This window comes from Panthera tigris, chromosome C2 (assembly GCF_018350195.1).
Source record: "Panthera tigris isolate Pti1 chromosome C2, P.tigris_Pti1_mat1.1, whole genome shotgun sequence".
Taxonomy (NCBI): Eukaryota; Metazoa; Chordata; class Mammalia; order Carnivora; family Felidae; genus Panthera; species Panthera tigris.
The window spans coordinates 3079948-3095484 of record NC_056668.1 but is presented as its reverse complement, the minus strand read 5'-3'; the positions used below and the strand labels follow the sequence as shown (position 1 = coordinate 3095484).

General features: G+C 51.4%; 1 protein-coding gene across 5 annotated transcripts; it reads right to left on the bottom strand.

Moving 5' to 3' along the window:
* Window positions 1–1638: 1638 nt before the first annotated feature.
* U2AF1 (U2 small nuclear RNA auxiliary factor 1) lies at window positions 1639–14639 on the bottom strand. Of its 5 annotated transcripts, none has more exons than XM_042999184.1 (8): window positions 14508–14639; window positions 11031–11118; window positions 8104–8170; window positions 3742–3791; window positions 3561–3659; window positions 2912–3045; window positions 2730–2822; window positions 1639–1925 (listed from the first exon to the last, which is right to left on the bottom strand). In XM_042999184.1, the coding sequence occupies exons 1-8, from the start codon at window positions 14549–14551 to the stop codon at window positions 1778–1780; spliced, it is 723 nt and encodes a 240-aa protein (XP_042855118.1). In that variant the 5' UTR covers window positions 14552–14639; the 3' UTR covers window positions 1639–1777. The 5 variants fall into 5 exon arrangements, with proteins under 5 accessions (XP_042855118.1, XP_042855116.1, XP_042855117.1 ...); XM_042999182.1 differs by lacking the exon at window positions 8104–8170 and adding an exon at window positions 7203–7290; XM_042999183.1 differs by lacking the exon at window positions 8104–8170 and adding an exon at window positions 7203–7269.
* Between the last annotated feature and the right edge of the window lie 898 nt (window positions 14640–15537).

Below are 15537 nucleotides of genomic sequence, written 5' to 3'. Positions count from 1 at the left end.
GGTCACCGTCAGTTCATCTTTCTCACGTCAGTGGCAACACTGAAAGGCTCCTTTGGTGGGATTTTCCTGTATGTTTTTAATAGACACTTTCACAGGAAAAGAGAATTCTAATCTCAGTTAAGAACTATAAAGTAGGGGCACCTTGGTGGCTCGGTTAACCATCAGACTCTTGATTTCGGCTCAGGTCACGAAATCACACGTCATGAGATCAAGCCCCGCGTCAGGCTCCGTGCTGACAGCCAGGAGCCTGCTTGGGATTTTCTCTCTCCCTCTCTCTGTCCCTCCCCACTCATGCAGTGTCTCTGACATTTAAGAAATACAAAGTAAAAATTTTCCACATTCAGATACAGTGGAAATTACTCCACAATCTTCACAAATTGACCAAATTTGGACAGAAAAACTATAGTGCTGGTACCGATGCCTGGAAGGATGGAGAATGAGAGAACTTACACAAGACTTCCCGGATTGCCGACTCAAAACCGCCATGAATTCGTCCCAAATCATCTGCTCACTACCACGCAAAAAATAGGAAAACTCACACCCAACCTAAACAAGACTAGGGTTTAATCATTAAAATCACTGTTAAAAATTTGATCACAAAAAAAGTGGCTTTCGTGAAAAAGGAAAACAAAACAAAAAAGCCCACGCTGGTCAACTATTTCCTTCCGATACTCGTGCGCCGTCACGGTGGCAAGATGTCTCCTCCTAGGCCAAGGGCAGGGCTGAGATGGTCTCTCGCTCCCCGAACTGCCACTCCCAGCAACTGGAGACCAAGCAGGCGGACGGACCGGCACGCGGACCGAGCAGGTGGACACGTGCACACCGCCCATCCCGCACTCCCTGCCGGGTTCCCAGCCCAGTGCGCGGGCGCCCAGGGGTGGCGACAGTCACTGAGAAGCAAGCTGCGGTGCGCCAGAGAGGCGACCTCCTCAGAGGACACAGCGTGGGTGGACCCAGACCAAGCGGATGGCGCTCAACGTCAAATGCAGCATGCGGGCGGCCGGCTGGCATCGTGACTACAGTTCAGGGACAGTGACATGGGCGCAGCCCTGCACCAGAGGGCGGCCGTGCCCAAGCCACTCTGGCAGGCTGGTGACGAGCAGGTGGCTGGGGTGGAACACGGGAACGGGGCCGGCGGCTCATGCGCAGCTCTGGGCACATCCACGTGTAGGCCCCATTTCAGGACAGGCCCTGTGCTTCAGGACAGCACGGAGGCTCTTTGAATGAGACTAGAAGATTCCTGGGTGAGAGAAACGGGACACGGACGGGGCCACTGGCGGCACCGGATTGAAAGCCCTCTCTCCTACGGACGCCGGAGCGGCCACCGTCCCGTCCAAGTGTCACTCACTGACCCTGCGGGAAGTCCAGGGCGCGGACCCCGGGTTCCCCGCAGTAGGGTCTCCGGCAGCCTCGGCGGAGAAACGCCACGTTACTCGCTTGCACGTCGGGCACTGGGAACGGGCACGACCGTTGCTCGCGTGAATTTTCTTTCCTTTAACGGACGGGGCGCTTCATCTCACACCCTGTGAGTTTAACACTGTGGTTCTGTCTATTACCCAAGACCCTCCCCCCAAGGACGGACGGCGAGTGCTGCAAAGGAGGAGACCGAGGCGGCCCGCGAGAAATGACTACACCGAGTACTGTATCACTACAAATTTTATTCAGAAACCCATCTTTGTGTTTTTTTGTTGTTTTTTAAAAAAAATTCCCGTTATGAACTGGTTTGGTCAATCAACTACAACACTGCCTAGCAGACATACGGTAAAAACGGCGTGGCTCAGAATCGCCCCGATCTTTCACGGTCTCTCGACCGCCTCCTGTCACGCTCCCGTCCCCCACCGCCGCCGCCGCCGCCACCGCCGCCGCCGCGACCGCGGTCTCTAGACCGAGAGCGACGCTCCCGAGACCGGGACCTCGATCTATGCCTGCAACCAAGGAAGAGAAACAAAGCTGTGGCATCCAAAGCAAAGCACACAACAAAGCCCCCACGCGGGCGGACGCTTCTGGGCGGACCCCGCGGAACGGACGGCACAATCAAGGAGGACCGTCGCGCCCGCCACACCGCACGCCCCGTGTAGACACGCCCCGTGTCAGGGAAACGGGCACAACGTCCTCCGTGTCCCGTGCTTCCAGAGCGCCGGCTCAGGGGCTTGGGGACGGTCTCCTGCCGCGGCGGCCCGGACACGCACCGCCCTCCTCCTGTGCCCGATGCTTCTTGTCGACAATGAGACGGAATCACTAACGTCTGCACCTCCGGGCACGTGTTTACCAGGGGACGGGTGAGAACCCCCCGGGTCAGAACTCCATCCGAGCAGGGAAAGGGACGGTCTCCCGACGCCTTGGGTTTCTCTCTGTGCCGGGACAGCACGGTCTGCACTCAAAACACCGGGAGCGGGCAGGACCGTGCTCCCCCTTCTGTCCGTGGCCGCAAGCAAACCAAAGAAACCTGCCCAAACCCACGGACAGCCGCAGTACGTAAAGGAAGTCACTCCACCTGCGGGCAAAAGACGCTGCGCACACGAACCCAATTTCGAGGGTTCCCCACTCACCCGTTCCCTCACTTCGGGACTGTGCGGGCGGGACATCCTTTTAAGGGCACGTCCTCAGACCTTAAGACACACACTACGTCCTCAACGGTGACCTTCACACCCGGGCCGAGCTCTCCTCGGGAAACGCTTCGCGAGAACGGACGGCGCCGCCAGCGGCAGCCAGCCCGCCGCAGTACTCACTTCTTGCGCCGGCGCCCGTACAGCTCCCGCCGCAGCTCTCTGGAGATGGGCTTCAGGTGCATGAAGTTGCAGAAGCCGCCCCGCGTGCACTCCCTGCGGGGGAGACGAGGCCGCCATGCCGCGGGCCGCCCCCCACCCCACGCCCCCGCCGTCCCGGCCCCCGCGGGCCCCCCGTCACCTACCCCATCTCGTACTGGCGGCAGCACGCCTCTCTGAAGTCGGTCACCGGGGACAGCTCGGCGTGGATCGGCTGCCCGTTAAACCAACGGTTGTTCAAGTCGATCACGGCCTTCTCCGCGTCTTCTTCGCGGCGGAACTGGAAAGACAGATCGAAAGGGCTTGCCGCCCCCACCCGACGGGAAGGTCTCCGGCTACCGAGCCACGGATGCGCGTTCACGTGGCTCAAATGAGGGGGAAGGACGTTTTAGATCACGTCAAACACAGATCGTCCTTTACTTGCAACTGGATCACTTAATTTCGCGATGATCCGAGATCGTACCAACGCTGCCTTGGTTTTCAAACCCAGTTGGTTAACAAGAGCAAACGCAAGGATTCGCAAGGATTTGTTTAGACCGGGAAGTTAAAAAAAAAAAAAAAAAAGGGCGGGGGGGCGGAGAGAACCACAGGTATAAATCGACTGACTTCTCCCGCGTCTAGACAGCCCGTCAGCAGCAGCCTCCGAAGATCCCAACCCTGAAGGGTGGGCGGCTGCCGCGCCCGGGCAGGCCTGCCGGCGCACTCCAGTTCCAGTTCCCGCTAAGATCCCAAGGCCCCAGCCTCCTCCTCCGGCCAGTCGGGAGGGAGCACGCCCACGGGGCACACCCTTCCTACCTTGACGTACACGTTCCCGACGAGGTGGTCTCCCAGGTTGTCACAGACGTTCATCTCCTCCACCTCGCCGTACTTCTCCTCCATTTCTGTGAAAACCTCCTGCGGGGAGAGGAGGACGGCGGCTTGAGGGTCCCGACCCACGGGAGACGCGCCCCCCCCCCCCCAAGTGCCAGTCGCTCACCTCAAAAAACTCATCGTAGTGCTCCTGCATCTCCACGTCACTCACCGCGCCTGCGGACGACAGACACCTTGCTGGTTAGAGCGGGGCCCCCGCCCGCAGGGCTCTGCGTTCACCCCAACTGCCACCGTGACACGTTAGTTATCTAGAGGAGCCGCGACAGCTGCACTCTCCCGGAGCACGGAGGTGCGGCGTGACAGCCAGTGGTTACAATTTTAAAGTGTGCTGAGGTCTTTAAGTGCCCCCTTATGACCATCTCCATTCTGGCTATGAAAATGACAAGTTTTAATCAGCATCAAAGGGCCACACTTTCAGAAAATGTAAGGAAATCGTTTACTCTCAACATACTTCTAAATGAAAGTCTTCTTCCTTTTACGGTTTAAAATAGCGGCCAAGGAATCACACTGGTATGTTCTTCCTCTTCGTTACGTTAAAGTAACAGTAGAAATCAGGATTAAGTGATTAAGGGCTCATGTTCCTGACTAATTTCTTCTACAGAGTATCAGCCACACACTATTACCGAATTCTTTCTGATGCGATTAAAACCCAAATGACCGTAAATACTCAGTAAGATAATTACCAAGTTCAATCACAGTACCTCGAATGCCTCTGGATAGAGGGATGGTTACAATGCTTTGTTGAAGAAAGCATTCTTGTTTTATATTCCAGGACTATTTTCAAGTTTATTCTTCATAATTCACATGCACTAAGCAAAATCATGTCCATTGTGTGGGTAGATTTTTCGAATTTACATTCTATCCCCCAAATCATTCTCTCTACAAAATTTTACCGTTCAGATTCTAGAATTCTCTTGCCCTAAATCTGAGAAATCACAAAGCGGGCATGTCAGTTAAACCAATGTTGCACACAGCTAGATGGGGGCAGCCTACAGAGGCGAGTGGCTTCAAAGCTGGGCCAGTTTAACCTTCGGTCGTCACCTTCCAAGGCCACACTCCTTGGACTGGCGGCCTCACCTGCCACACCCACTGAAGGCCAGGGGGCCCAGGCTACGCCTTGGAGCAGTCTCCTAGGGCCCAGGAAAACCTGATCTGTAAGGCCAAGCACTTGAGTCTTTTGATTCTGAGAATGGCTTCAATTTTTCTCATTCACGGGGGAGGGGCGAATTCCTGCCTTTTAGTTATTTTTGAATTTCAGGAACCCAGCTTGCTTTAGAAGCCCAAAGTGAGCAAATGCACCGGGCGACAACTACTCCTCTAGGTGGCTATCGTGAACTTAACGTCCTTCCCTGAGTTGAAATCAGGTTGTAAACAACAGAACAACTAGTCAGGAGAAGAGAAGGCCATTCCAAAGGGCAGATTTTAATGTTTACATTCCCCTCTCCACGTTGGAAAAAAATGAGAAAAGGTATTTGCACGCTGTTAAGTGCCAGCAGTGTTGAGACTCAGTGCTGGTTAAATTACTGTTAGTCTCTTACTATAGAACAGCATTTATTTTAATAACTCCTGGGAAGTCCGACTGGACAATGCTTGATAATGGGCATACTTTATCTTCTATACTCTGCTTCAAATTTTTTCAGTCAACCAAATGACTAGAAGAACAGAGATGACCAATTAAGAAATTGGTCACCTGAAGAGTCATCCCCACGACTCAATATATTTTAACTAATGTGTCCCCCAAATACCAGTTTTCTTACGGAAGCACTCCTAAACTGGGATCTGTACTTCTACAGATGGAAGGGTATGCTAACAAGGGTTGTGAATCTAGGACCCGGATGAACCTGGCTGGATGAAATTTACTCGGAGGCTCTGCGGCAGGTTCATCAGCTTAAACTGATTTTCTTCCTAAATCGAAGAATCAGAATTTCACTTCATTTGTAGAATGTGGGCCCCATGACGGGAATATCTGGTGCAGCTAAACCTTGGGTAGCATACGCAAAACAAGAGTACTGTGGATCGCAGATAAAGACACGAAGAATACTATGACACTGTTTTGTCAGCGAAGCCCCCCGCCCCCCTCTCCCCCACCCGCAGTGCCCAAGTACGGAGTCAGGGCAAAGAGTGATTAACTGCTGTTACTCAACCGTCAGCTTCCCATCCCTTTTACCCCAGGGCAGGGTTCTTACAAAAACTAGTAAGTCCGTATATATAAGCATTTCCCTCCGCCTGCTCATCTGAGTTCTTTAAAAAACAAAGCAAAACCAAGTATTTTGAAACAAGGGCTACCAAGCAAATCCCGCCACCGGCAGATTCAGGGAAACACACGATCTGCTACCGGGTCAGCACGGCACCGGGAAGCACAGCGTGTGGGCAGGAGAGCCTCACGAGCCCCCTCCCCGGGCGCGTGCACTGTGCACCCACAGGCGCGCAGAGGCGAGGCCTCCCCATCTGGGGCCGGCCCGAGGGGGAGGGGGTGCTGCGGGGCCCGCTCCGCTCTGTGGACCGCCCTGTACACTGAGGGGCCCCGGGCCAGAGGGGGATTTGCCTGAGGCCTGTGGCTATGCAGGGGTTACATGTACACAGCGCCCCCTACTGACCTGTAGCTCTAAAACCACCTGGTGAACGAATGGCAAGGCGTCGGGGTCGGACCCCTTGATTTTAACAGGAGTCTAGGATATGTTTCAATTTATCTACGGATGACTGAATTGATTCCACAGCCCAATGGCCAGAAAATATACGCTTTAGCTTTCTGAAATTCCCAGGGGTACTGCTATGTATCGTGTTCTTGAAAGACTACCCCTCAGTAAATACAACGTTCGTGAAGTTAACTTTAATGTTTCCCAGTACAGGAAGAAATCGTAATGTCTACAAAATGCCCCGTTCAGACCTATTTCCCCACCAAGCACACCTTTCATCTTCCAAATGTGGTACACTAACTCCTGAGGTTGGAGACAGCTACGTAAAGTATCTGATTAACGACTGAGTTGGCATGGGGCTGGGGCTGGGGCTGGGGCTGAGGCTGGGGCTGGGGCTGGGGCTGGGGCTGGGGCTGGGGTTGGGGCGGACTCCGGAGTCCGTGCGACTCGGAGGGACCCCACTCGGGAAATACTCTCCGAACCATGCTCTCCACTAAAGCATGATCTCCCGAATGAGAGTTTAAGAAGTCTAGTAAGAAATGAAACCTGAAAAGTAATTTCCAAACAATCTGGGTTCTTTTAGGCGAGAGAAACTCTGATGCTGCTGCTCTCGAGAGGGGAAGGACATAACTGCACGCTTAACTGCGAGTGTGTCCCCCCGAGGACGACGGTCTAGGTAAAGGGAGAGCAGCAGCCCCCAGCTATGGTGCCGGGAGGGCGTCCTTTCCGGTCACTGCTTCTCTTGCGAGGCAGCGGGCAGGAGTTCACGTCTCAGAGGTATCCGTGGGGCCAGGGGGGTGGGGGGACAAAAGCTCTCGACACGTCTAGCGAAAGGCCGTCCTTGACCCTACAGCGGCAGACCAGGTGGAGTGGACACTGAGCTCTGACACGCAAGCCCAGGGAACCAGGGAAGGAACTTGTATGAACTTACAGCGCAAACCGTCAGCAGACTGGGAAGAGTTTTGAGGGTTACGGTAAATGTTCAAGAGGGCAATGGTCTGAAATACAAAACGCAACAACTTTATATTATGGAAAATTAAATTTAAACACTTCACCGGTTTCCTGTGGCGATCGCTTCGGTCAAGACTCAGTGCTGCAAAAAGAGCAAGTTATTTCCTTTCGAAGCAGAGACGCGTTCTTAGCTGGTGGCTGTCTCGGAGCACCCTAACACTGCGACGTGACAGAGATCCCGTGATATGCTGATATTGTATTTCTGCTCGCGGAACGCGAAGATTCTCCGTCCCAAAGTTCCAGCCAAGAGTGCAGGCAACCTGGCAGGTTTCTGCCAAAGGGGGCTCAGACGTTCCAGAAGAACGTAACGAACTGAGGAAGCGCGTGCGTGAGCCGACGACAAAAGCCACAGCGGTAGAGAAATACAATAATTACATATCATGAGATCTCCACTTCCTAGAGGAAAAATCGTCATGGTGAAATAAAACCCACACTTATTGGGCAACTTACCTTATTGATTCCTAAATACGCCTAAGCTTTTTAATTTTACAGAAAGAACTTAATAAATGCCGGGGGTTCAGTCACTGTAAAGACCAGTGATTGGCTGGTTAACTTGCAAACGTCACATGGGCAGACCCCCTCCCTCTCGTTAACAAACGTCAACCGAGGGAGGAGGCCTCCCCAGCGGCCTCGCCTAGGCCAGCCTCCTGAACGTGGCTAAGTACCAGGTTCTTGCCGTGGGCGCCAAGGACCTCCATCACCTTGTCCTGTTTGCAACAGCCCTATGTCAGCAGCTCAGAAGCCAACATTATTTGTCTCAATTAAGAGTGGGCTCTTTAACACCATTGTTTTAAAAAAATTTCTCCAACTGTGGGACTTACAGTGTGAGCCGTCAGCCGTCTGTGCACTGTTTTGGGGATTACGATAGATGTTTTGAATCAAGATGGTCTGCGGGGAAAAAAAAATAAAAAGGGGAATTCTACTGGCTGCTGTGCATGTATCAGACAATTGCAAAGAGACAACCTGTTTGCAAATGGCTCAACCTTGTTTGCTTCCCACAAGCCAGACGCCTGTCCTCGGAAGAGCACACCCAAACCATCATATTATGGAAACAGAGTTTGAGCGGTGACGTGGGTCACGTCAGCCAGCGACCAACAAGGAACGATACTGGTTATTTTCAGTAGCCCCACGTTATTAAAGTGCTGGGATGCAAAACACGTAACAGAACGTGAACATCTTCTCATACTTTAAGCTGGCAGACACCGAGGTGTGGAAAAATTCACAGGATCACATTCCCCACACAAAGTTATTATCGTTTTTAAACCAAACGCGTAAGTCAACTGTATGCAGTCCATCAAGCTGTCTGGTCTCCCGGGAAACAGGCGCACCACAGGGGTTTCCTGACTGTCACGGTCACCTAGCACACGTTTAGGTTTGCTCGGTGGGACCTCTGTTTACATAATACAATAGCTTAAACGTTTGTTCTTTTCCGATCCTTCCTTTAAGGGAAAAAAATCCTTTTAGCCCTTGTGCTTTAAACTGGATCAGGCAGACTTGAAACCTTACATTGTACCGTTCTTCTTAAAATCAAGTTGTCTGAAAAAACAAACCATGTTTAAGTTAGTAGGCTAATATATTACATGAATCTTAACGTCCACATCACTGCAAGAAGCTTAAAAAGAAACCCACACTGAGCTTTACAAGCTGAACCAATACACTGCAGGATTTAGAAAACTAAATGTTCAGTCTCAAAACAACATAGGTCCAAAGCAGTTTTGTGAGTGGTTTTACAAACCCGCCAGTTCATGTCTAGCTACACTGAAAGGAAGCAGCTGTGTGGGTGCTTCCAAAGGGCCTGCTGGGGGGGAACCCATATGGGAGAAACATCCGATAGCCAGACCACACATACGAACACACGCAGACCCTCCTCTCAGGGCCTGGTATCTTCCCCAAGCCAGCAGGTCTTGGCCTTGGATAGTTCCCAAAGCTGTCCCGACTCAGTTTCCAACTCTGACAGAAAGCTATACTGAGCCCAAATACTCAACAAGAAATTCATTTTCGGTCTCACTCAGGTCATCTGGCTGGCAGTGGCTGTTTAGTGAAAGAGAACTCAAAGGGGGCAATGCAGTTCCATTAAAATCAGGGGAGGTCAGGATCACCTAAGACCGACCAACCAACCAAGCAAATCGAAACAAGATGCTCAAGTTAATACACACGACCGACCCCACTGAATGTTAATGGAATCGTTGCCTCTTTCTGACGTACGGTGCTCAAATTCACTTCATGTTAACATTCTGAGGTCATCAATGCTTCAGAAAGAAAATGAGCCAAGTGTCCCTGGATAACTTAGAGAAAACTTTGTAGTGGGGTAACGTCTCTCAGCCCCATACTTGGTACATCTATAAGGAACCCTCTAAAATAAAAAAACTCAGTGGACACTTAAGACGTTTGGTTATTGCCCAATCTATGACCACTGGCTTAGTTGAGGAGATTTAGTTCATCTAAATGCAGTAGGGGGCCTTCACTTTCGAGTGTCCCCTTCTCTGTAAAGACAGTTTTCCTACTATTCTTCTTTTCTGATCTAATAAACTTCTGCCTGCTGGTCAAAAAGCAAAACAAAAAAACCCAAACCAACCAACCAACCAACCCCCCCCCCCCCCCCAAACTGCACTAAACAGAATATTTAAAGCAAGTTCTCCAATATTCTGAAATTTGAAAAAGAGACATGTTTGTAAGTTATTAAGACAGATTCTTGTTAAACTGACCATGCTGTATCAGTGGAATAATGGGTGAGAGGAAGCCATCACCTCCCTTCTAAAAACACATTAAATTATGGGGTTTTCTACAGGCTTAAATTAGAAAATACTAACGACTCTTACAGCAATTGGCTGATTTTCCTAAATACTTAGAGGATGCTTACTCAGACTTTGTGGTCAGTTCGAAGGACCTCAAAAGCCCTCGGTCCGGAAAGACTACAGTTTTTCAAATTCCACATGTTCAGATAAACACGGTGGAAGTTTTCTGTTCTTACGACAGGTGCTTTCTCCCTTTAATTCATCAGTGATCACTTGTAGGGTGCAAACCCTTGCCTGTTCCTCAGTGAAAACAAAACAACTCCAAAAATCATAATTTCTGACTGATCTGAACTCATGGTGGACCTAAGCCCAAGGTAACAGGTGCCCCTTAACTAACCGAACAGACTGGCTACAAATAGCTGAAGGTAAACACCCATCTTCTAACGTAAGTTTCATTTTTAATGTGTCTATGACACAGTGTCATGGCTAACCCCGGGGCCAGGGGTCTAACAGAGGGGGCACACTCAGGACTCCTGGAGAACCCTGAGCATATGCGGCAAGACGGGCCTGCTGAGAACTGTGCCAGTGCATCCTGTAGGTGGCTCTGGCCATCTCCGCTGCCTGGAGGGAGCAAAGAGCAGAAAACCCACTTTGCATCTCCTGGTGCCGGGAAACAAGCTGACTCCAAGCCGGCATGGCCGCCCCCTCTGGACCCGTGTCTATTAGAGGGGCAGAGAGGGGGTGAGGCAGCAAACATCACTCACTTCTTTGTACAAAGCTTCTCTAACGGTAAGAGGAGGGACCTGTGCTCGTAGACCTCCCCCTGGGGGTGGTTCCCCTGCCTCACTCTCATTGAAACAAAAGAACACACTCAGTTATGAACACAGAGAATGAAACTACTGGAGAAAAAAAAACTCTAGGTGATACACGGAGATTATTAACTGCCTCTGTAAAGTATTCAAGTTCTGATAATTTACATGAAAACGGAAAAAAGAAAGAAGAAACAAACAAACCTGGCTAAAGGTCGGTTTATTGTGCAACCGAGAGCATCTGTCTCCATGACGACATGCTCCAATTTTGAAATAAAATGAACAGTTGACTCTGTAAGGGAAAACAAAAGCGGATTATTTTGCTGGGCAGATCAGACAAATGGAACTACATCAACACCGCGACATACGCTCCCAAACTACTTTTCTTCCGCATCACAAGAACACAGCCGTGTGGTTTTCTTTGGTAGCAGGTACCTCCCCTTCCTGGTAGTACTTCAGGACTACTAAGCTTCAACCTGCCGCCTGACAAGCATGCCCCTCTTTCAAGGAAGGGCTTCAGTTCCACCCAGGTCCCCCTCATCCAAATCCACTCCACTTCCCATTATGTTCTCCGCTCTCCCGTTTTTTCTTAAATGGAGTATCTAGTGTAAAACTAAATTTAACTTAAAACAGATCTGTTTCTTAGTGTTCCGCGATGAAATTCTCTCCTGAGGACACCAGTATAGCCCAGTGAGACTTAAGATCTGACTCTGCCACTAGCTACCTGGGCTTGGGCAAGTTACCCCACCTCTCCCGGTCCCAGGAGCCACCTGTAAAATGAGGAAAATGCCAAGCTGGCATTGTTCCAAGAGTCAGATACCGTGCGTGCGTGCGTGCTTCATACACAGTGCTCCTTAAGCACAATCGTTATCTAAGCAAAACAGAAAACAAAGACCATGCTCTTTTGTCCATGACACCAGACCACCACGAAATTTCCAAACACAGGTCTGAAGTAAGGCAGTCTCCTGGTTTCAATGCACCGAAAACAAGCTCTTGGGGAACTCAGCGGTGTGTTCCCACATAAGGCCACCTTCTGTCCCTATCGCAAAGTCCTCCCTTAACTACTGTTCAAATAGTTGGATGATCCAGTTTGATCCAGATCAAATCAAACTAGCAATCCAGCCATCGTGACAGCAACGTCAGGTGGCTTAGATTTGTGATGAAGTATGAAATCTTACTTGATGGGGCCCATTCAGATTTAGAGCTGCAGAGGTGGGAGGGTTACCCTGCAGATTCAATTTTTTTTAGCAAGTTCAGACAGCCAATCCAGAGTTAGAATCAAAGGGCTTCAACAAAATTTGATAGTTCGCAAAGATCGATTGGCCACTGGCAGTTCAGGTAGCAATACAAATGGTAAACTCTGAATTTATCGGGGGAGGAAAATGATCACTACACATATTTGCAAATTTATCTTACAGGCCTCACTTTATATGATCTGACTTGAATATATGACTTCCATCTTCAGAAAGTCACCCAAATGAAGAGCTCGTTTCAAGAATGCCTCAGAATGGGTAAAACCCTGCCCAAACAATACCCAACTCTTCTATATAACGAAAATAATCTTTGTTCTCGTACCTTCAGAGATGGCTTTCGTTTCATACCACTCAATTAGAGTTTAGTACTAATCAGTCAAAACTTTCCTAGTGATAAACTTTCAGTGATCTCCTTAAACTACTGAAATAACAAGACAGAAAACAAAAAGTGTGATTTACTATCACAGAAAAGATATTAGAAGACTAACCTTTGCTTGGATTTAGAAAACGTCCAAAACTTCAAATGTACAACTAGCTAAAGTTTTTTAATTGGCACACACCTACATTTCACTTCTAGCTTGAGGGAAAAAAAAAGTTAGCAGGAATCATCGTCTTCATTTTTGAGGAGTTGATATGGTCTCCTGGAAACTAAAACCTCACAAGTCTGCCTGAAATGAGCCTATGAGTAACCTAGATCAAATAATCAAGTTTGCTGAATTAAAGCCATGCACACCTTTTATGATGCAGCTCTCAAAGGCTGAAATGTGGCTATTTAGAGCAGGAATATAAAAACCTATTGGAATAAACCTCTAAACTAAAAGTTTTGTAGAGTACAATGGAAACCCCACCCAATACAGCTTTATACAAGAATAAGGAATAAAAACTTCATGGAACAGAAGTCATGGCCCACATTTCTAAGCTTGAGAATGAAACTAACGATGCGTTTTCCTGGCCTACACTGGGAGAAGGCTGTTTCCAGCGAAGCTGGCCCATTCATTTGGGATCGTGCTTACAGGCAAAGTTCCCCAAGGTGCCTCCTCTGTGAGCCCAAAGCATTCGGGCAGCCTGCCTCTTCCACAGCACTTAAGAAATTTCAGAGCATTTACGTTAATTTTACCCTTTGAATGACAAGCAACCCCTTCCCCTCAAGTTCCTTGGCAACAAGATCCAAATTTTATTCATCTTTAAGTCGACAGATACAGATTTTAGGGTTGACACTCAAAGAAATGTTTCCGGAGTGACAATGACTGATGATTGTCTTACAGTTTTGCTATTAAAAAATATAACCCCCTCTTCTAAACAACACGTTTTACAAGATGGACCTCATCCTGGAAAACAGAAACGATTTAAACAGCGTTTGAGGGGCGCCTGGCTGGCTGAGTCAGTGGAGCGTTGGACTCTGGATCTTGGGGTTGTGAGTCTGAGCCCCACGTTGGGTGTAGAGATTACTTAAAAACAAAATCTTTAAAAAAAATAAATAAATACAGTGTTTGAAAAAGTGGTATTAAAACATTATCTATGCCAAACTCGGATTTATCATTAAGAATGCATACTAACATAAGCCTGTACAGGCCAAAAGAATCCTAACATGGTAACTACTTATCCAAAAAGTAGATTAAGCCAGAGCTCAATCTTTAGGTTCTCAAAGTAAGAATTATCCTCCTAAATGAAAGGCATTTCCCTTTACTCTCACCTTCAGTCAACGCACTGGGAATGAAAACGTCCCAAGGGGGCAATCGAAATCAAAATTAAATTTTTTTGCTTTTAACGTAACAACTGGGTAGGGAAGGCATGCAACTGTGAAAAGGGGGGTGGGGGACCCCACGTTTTTTATATTGGAATTACATCTCCGAGTACGTTAAAATCAGGTTATGCTGTCGTTTATGATAACCCAGTTCGTCGTAACAGTTCTTCGAATCCAATGTCCTCACGACCCGCCCGATCGGTCGCTTAAACACGCCGAGAGGCTTTTTAAGTGGGTGCAACCCCAACACTCGGGACCCGAAGTTATCTAACGATTTAATACGGGCGGGCTTTAGGCTACTTGCCCGACACCACATTAAAGGCTGAAGTAGAGGAAATAGGCTAAAACGTTGACAACTTCAGCACAACTCAAGACGGCTCCAAGAGGCGGGGGGCGCGGGGTCCGGGTCGCCAACAGACGGGACGGCCCGCGGGCCGCCCAGCAGCCCCAGGCGAGGGAGGCCGCGCCACCCGAGCGGAAGCCCGCCGCCCGCCGGGGCGCCCATCGCCCGCCCCAGCGCCCACGAGGCGGCGGCGCGCGGCTCCGGAGGCCGGAAGGGCCGCCGCGCCCCTCCCCCCGCCTGCCCGCCCGGGCCTCCAGCCGCCGCCTGCGCCCCGCCGCCGCGTCCGCGCGCGCCCCGCCGGCCTTCCCGGCCCGGAGCCCCGGCGGGCGCCTCTCACTCACTTGTCTTTCTCGGTGCCGAAGATGGAGGCCAAGTACTCCGCCATTTCCCACCCGCCGCCGCCGCCGCCACTGCTGCCGACGCCGCCGACCCTGCCCGACGCCCGCGGGAGACGTCACCCGGACGCGACGACGCTCGCCCCGCCCCTACGGCGTGGCGGCGCTGCCCAATCGGGCGAGCCGTTGCCTGCGCGTGGGCGGGGCTTGGCGCGAGGGAGGCACCGCCCCCTCGGCCCCGGGAGCCCGCGCGCCGCCCGCCGGCGCCCCCTGATGGTGCCCGCGCTCCTCGCGCGGTGGGCCCCGCGTCCCCTTTGCCGGGGAGCCCGCGCTCTTCGCTGTCGCCCCCTTCCCCGTCCGAGGCCCGTCGCCCCTACCCCTCGCTCTCCTCGCGCTCGGCCCCTCGGTCCCCCGGCCCCGGGAAGCCGAGCGCGCTGGCGGCGGCCGGAGAGAAGGCCGCGGGGCCGGGGCCGGGGCGTGCCTGACCGCGTGGGCGGGTTCCGCTGAGCCCGGGAAGTGTAGGCGCGCTCCCTGCCCGCACTTTGCCCTCGGTGACGACCCCTCCTCTCCCGCCCTCGCTGGCGGGGATGGAGCTGGAGGGGCGCCGCGCTGGGGCCTGGCCCGGGGAGAGCCGGGAGGGTGCGCAGAGGACCGGGCGCCCGTGGGAGGGCGGTGGGGTGGGGGACGAGAGCTCGCCGAAGTCCTGGAGACCGCGGAGGGATGCGGCACCAGGCAACGCGGGGACGGGGGCCCAGCCTCGCTGTCCCCGAGCGCCAGGCCTCAGACCTAGGGACGCTGGGTCCCTCCCGCGGAGCCAGACGTTTCCAGTTTTGTTTGGTCATTCTTTTCTAATACAAGAAGATGCGTATGTATATTTGTGGTCCCTCCTTCCATATCCACGCTTTTCTCCACCTTGTCTTTTTTCACTAACCAACCATCCTGGGAGATCGCTCAGTAGGAACACGTGGGCATAGTCCTCACTGCTTTTGCAGCTGCTGGGAGCTCCACTGTGTGGATGGTGACTCGCTCTATCAAC